General features: G+C 36.9%; 1 protein-coding gene across 1 annotated transcript; it reads left to right on the top strand.

Annotated features, from left to right (window-relative positions):
* Window positions 1-358: 358 nt before the first annotated feature.
* Window positions 359-1,348, top strand: LOC149574833 (putative methylesterase 11, chloroplastic). The gene is made up of 4 exons (XM_089815971.1): window positions 359-376; window positions 531-674; window positions 761-889; window positions 1,079-1,348. The coding sequence occupies exons 1-4, from the start codon at window positions 359-361 to the stop codon at window positions 1,346-1,348; spliced, it is 561 nt and encodes a 186-aa protein (XP_089672097.1).
* The last annotated feature ends 3,552 nt before the right edge of the window (window positions 1,349-4,900 follow it).

Here is a 4,900-nt window from a genome sequence, read left to right on the forward strand (position 1 = left end):
AATGACAAAATTAAAGATTATTTTTAGAATTTTTTTTAGAAATTGTGTCAGAAAATCCACCAAAAAACTCAAAAACCGTTGGGGCTGACAATTTTACGATAGAAATTTGTAAAATCCGGGAGCAAAACTCCCACATATAAGCCTTTCGGCTTAAATTAGTAGGCTTCAAACTTTGCTCCCACATATAAGCCTTTTGGCTTAAATTAGTAGACTTCAAACCTTAGTTATAAGTAGACAACTTGCCAATTTTTACCAAATATAAAGTTATCATTTTCAGATTTTAACAAAATTCTTACCATGAATAATTATTATTTTAGGGTCAATCATAAGAATAATAGAGAACAATTAAAAAATAAAAATGACAGACTCCACCAATGTTAGTAAAAAAACTCTCGCCATCTAATCCAGAAATAGAAACCATTCTCATTAACTGTTTAAACAATTGCTTACCATGTATACATTTGATTTTTTGATTGAAAATTATGCCCATATAGAGACTTATAAGTGAAATTTATAATTGAGATTTGCAGGTGATTGTTGTGGGACACGGCCTAGCAGGAAGCGTTGTGTCATATGCAATGGAGATGTATGCGCACAAGATATCAAAGGCCATATTCATAGCCTCCTTCATGCCCCGCACCAATCAGAGCTATCTGGCCTCTGCTTTCCCTCGGGCACCTTTCCTCCCATTTTACCCTTTTCTTTTCTTTCGATTGGTCCAATTAGCTTCTGACCATCAATACGTTCGTTCAATGTACAGGTGTTTCCAAGGTTATTAGCGAATGGAATGGTGAAGTTAAATTACAGCTCGGAACAGCCCATCTCTGCTTCTTTCAATGTCGATCACGTTAAAGATTATAGATACAACGAGAGCTCAGAAAAGTTTGAGGTTTCCTTAAACCGTTGGTGTGTTGTAGTTCTCGCTCTTAATATCATCTATAACCAATTGATTTAATTTTTAGGTTTAAAATGTTAAATTTCACGTTTTTTCTTTATATGTAATAAGTGACAATATTCGCTTTTTCTATCTCTTACATTAGAAATGGCTAACTGAGACGATGAAAGAATTTTTTTGTAGGATGTGAACCTGAGCAAGTTACTCCTCACAGCGACGCCATATTCAGTGGCAGAGGAGGTCCTTCACTTAACTCCCCAAAAGTATGGAAGTGTGCAGAGATACTTTTTGGAGACAGAGAAGGACAAGCTGTTTCTTCAACAAGACCAGGAGTACACCATTTTAGAGAATCCCCCAGAGAGAGTATTCACCTTGGAAGACAGCGATCACTCTCCTTTCTTTTCACAACCTCTTGCCCTCTGCCATCTTCTTCAAAAGATTGCCTGCCTTTGATTTTATATTCTCACAACAGTAATACTCAATTTATCCTTTGGAGAAGATATGGTTTATTAGAGTTTTAATCAAAGTTTGTTATTTATGCACCTCCTTATCCCTCTTGGCGAGAATGAGTTCATCTTTGGGAAAAAAGGCACTAGTTTTGTGTTGATGTTATATGCTGTTTCACGACTTGAGTTAAAGCCTTGTCTTGATTAAAAAAGGCAGGAAGAGGATCCTGCTCCGGATAACAGCAAGGAGCACATAGCATCTCTATCTTGGGTTATTATAGTCAAGCAGCAAAGAAGCAAACTCTAACTCTAATAGTTAGAATCCCACCCATAACTTACAAGAAATCAAAATAATCAAAACCAATCATGTTCTTCGAATAGTTTAAACCATCCATGTCTAAAACTAACATAAGTCTAAACTTTAAACTACTAAACTTACTAACTAAATTAAAAGTCTTACAACCCCAACATTAGTGGAGATTAATAGAGTTATTAGTTAATAGAAACAAATTCAACAATGTCAAAGGAATAGAACTATAATTTAAGAAACCACATATGAAACAGGGAACCACTAGAAAACCCAACAAGTACCAAAAACACAAGAAAGAGAAACTAGCCCTGTTTAATGTTCTCCCAATCTTCATTAAGGTACTTGATCTCTTCAGTCTAGTTCTTGATTCATATGGCACTCTTTATCTTATCGCACTTCTCCTCCTTGGTTTGACTCGCCTTTCTCAATTTACTCCTCCCATTGATCATCCCGAACACAGCGTTTCTCATCATTTCCTTCTACACCTTGCATATGGCAGAAACAACCACTCCCAGTTCAAGTTCAGTGATAGAATTTTTGATTTTATTGTTTATCTCTTCGATATTCTCATTAATTTTAGCAAAACTTTTTTCGCACTCCTTTTTGAAGTCTTCTAGTTGCCTCTGGACAATAGGAGGGGAAAATTCTTGTTCCCCAACCTCAATTTTATCATAAGACTTGATCTCTTTATCACTTGAAATCCCTTAGTCCACCACCACTTTCATTTCTTGGGGAAATTGGGTTTCCTCATCAATATCCTCCGCTTCCACTTTGCAATTTGCATCTTCAAAGGAGTAAACCCTAGTTTTCTCCAGCATTTCCCCCACTTCTATCTCTTCCGCCTTATCATCCATTTGGGAATTGTGGGATACTTCCTTTCTTTCTTCCATATAGCTCTTCCCTTTTTTGTTTTTTAATCTCGTTGGTCTTCTCTCCGCAAAACTAGAGCTCCCCTTCTGCTTTTTGAAGTCCATAGCTCTTTCCTCCACCTCAAAGTAAAAAATTCCTCCCCATCATTTTTTTGGTTTCAGTAATGTCTTCCACCATTTTCCTTTCTTTAGGGGTACTGGTAGGGCTAGATTTAGTAGAAACATTCTTCCATTTTTTAAGGGCCTCAAGCAAAAGGGATTGTTCTAAAAATGTTAAGCGTCTTGGATTTGGAGGTATGAGGGTTATCCAAGAAATGGGGCGACTCAATTGGGGATTTGTCAGTGCATATTTCTTCAATAACCACCAAGGACTTAGGCCCTTTAGGCATTCTAGGGTCTTCAATGGGTGGAAGACATCTACCAATACATGGATGGTGAGAACAAACATGATGGTAGAGGATAAAGATGAGCCCTTGGTGAATAGGAGGGTTTTCTCCCAAGATAATGTTGTTGACTAGAGAAGAAAATAGGAAGGACGGGATGTTAACTTTTTCCCCATGTCTCAACATGTTAAGCAAAGGAAAATGGTAGCCATGATAGATCGTATACTCCCTGGGCATTTGACTCTATTTAAAAGTAGCTCAATAATGAGCTTTATGTCTCCTTCCAACTCAAGTTTCTTCACTTCTAAGTATCACAAAGTTTTAATACCAAACCACATTGTTATTGCCTCAATGTAGTTATTGGACCTAATTCCCAACAACTTGGCAAAGCAAGTATAATATCACCTTTCCAGTCTCTAATAATTCCTCTAGCTCCAGTGACACCAGGGTTTCCTTTGGAACCTCCATCCACATTACATTTCAACCATCACTTCTTGGGCAAAATCCAATAGTTCCAGATCTTCTGCCAGTTGACATCTATCAAACTTTGTTTGATATTTTATTTTATTTTAGCCTTAACTCAAGAAGGTTGGCGAACATAAGGCTTTTGGGGAAATGAGCACAATTTAAACTATCCCTGGTGATATTTTTGATGATGTGGAAGATAGAACCAGTTTCCATCCTTTTGTGTCTAGAGTTTTTGTTGTTTCTTTCTTTCCAAATACACCAGCTGACCACATAAGTATTATTTTCCAAGCATTAGCAAAGATAGGGTGAGAGAAGGGAGAGACCTGCATTGTATCATCAGGTCCTTAATATTTTCATGGAACACCATGGCAAGATGACATTCCTTGAACACCAGATTCCAAATCTCAACTGTGAACAGGCAATGTAACAAAATGTGACTAATAGACTCAACAGTCTTTCACATAGGGAACACATGTTAGCTAACTTGATCTCACATTTAGATAGATTGTCGAGTGTGAGGATTTTTCATGAGCCACAACCCACCAAAAATAGTTTTTTTTTTTTTTTATGGAAGATTATGGATCTAGATACTCTTCCAAAAATTGTCTGCAACTAAAGTATCTTCAAGCAATCAGTAGCTCAAACTAATAGAGAAGAGACCATTGTTGTTATCTCTCTAGATTCATTTTTCCTCCTAGGTTTGATTAAACATATTAGGGTTAGGGAGCAAGTCCATAAGAAAGGTAACCACCTCCTTACTAACATTGCTAATTACATAATTTATATACTTTATATTAGTATGAAGCTTTTGGATTTGCTTGTTTTATAAAAGATGGATCCCAATAAGGTTTGTGCTTATATCTGATCAAAAGATGAAAATGCATTCTAAAAATTTATTAAAAAAACTATAGTATAATTCTTAATAAATAACACTAAATGCACCCCCATTTGACGAGTCGAAAACTTTCTCATCTACTGGAGTTTTTTGAATTATACTTTAATGGTGTCTGAGGTGGGCTCCTCCCACCTAGATCTAGGACCTCCAGACTTATTTTTGGTCATGGACACCTGGCCTACATGGATCTATTATCTCATTCATATTGGCTGCATTGACATTCTCCTGTCCACTTATCTCGAGTCCAGTACTCTGGGAGATAATATAGCCTTCCTTGGATCCTTTCCTTCCAAGATAGTTTTTGGAACTCTGATCTAGTCCCTCCTTTGAGAAACTACTTGAACAAGGTTGTCTAGGGATCTAAGGTGAACATTGAGTAGGAGGATCTCCTAAAGATTGTCTTAGGGGCTAAGGACCTAGAAATCTTCCTACTAGGTTCACTAGTAGAGAGTATCACCTCCTCCTTCAAACTCTCCTTGGTGGGATGGTTTCTAAATTTTAGGCCCTTGATGATATGGTTATAAAAAGGTGTAGCCATTGAAAACTAAAGGGCAATATCATGGTATGTATATTATCAAGGGGAGGGGGTGTTTTTCGTCCTAAAGTTCATGTTGGAGAGCAATTTAAAATTGTT

This window comes from Cupressus sempervirens, chromosome 2 (genome assembly GCF_028749045.1).
Source record: "Cupressus sempervirens isolate cs-2001-9-10 chromosome 2, ASM2874904v1, whole genome shotgun sequence".
Lineage (NCBI taxonomy): Eukaryota > Viridiplantae > Streptophyta > Pinopsida > Cupressales > Cupressaceae > Cupressus > Cupressus sempervirens.

What these genes read in the sequence shown, in the direction of transcription:
- LOC149574833 (XM_089815971.1), top strand. An exon ending in TGGCCTCTGCTTTCCCTCGG is followed by an intron (nt 675 to 760) that starts GCACCTTTCCTC and finishes TTCAATGTACAG; the next exon opens with GTGTTTCCAAGGTTATTAGC. An exon ending in AGAGCTCAGAAAAGTTTGAG is followed by an intron (nt 890 to 1,078) that starts GTTTCCTTAAAC and finishes ATTTTTTTGTAG; the next exon opens with GATGTGAACCTGAGCAAGTT.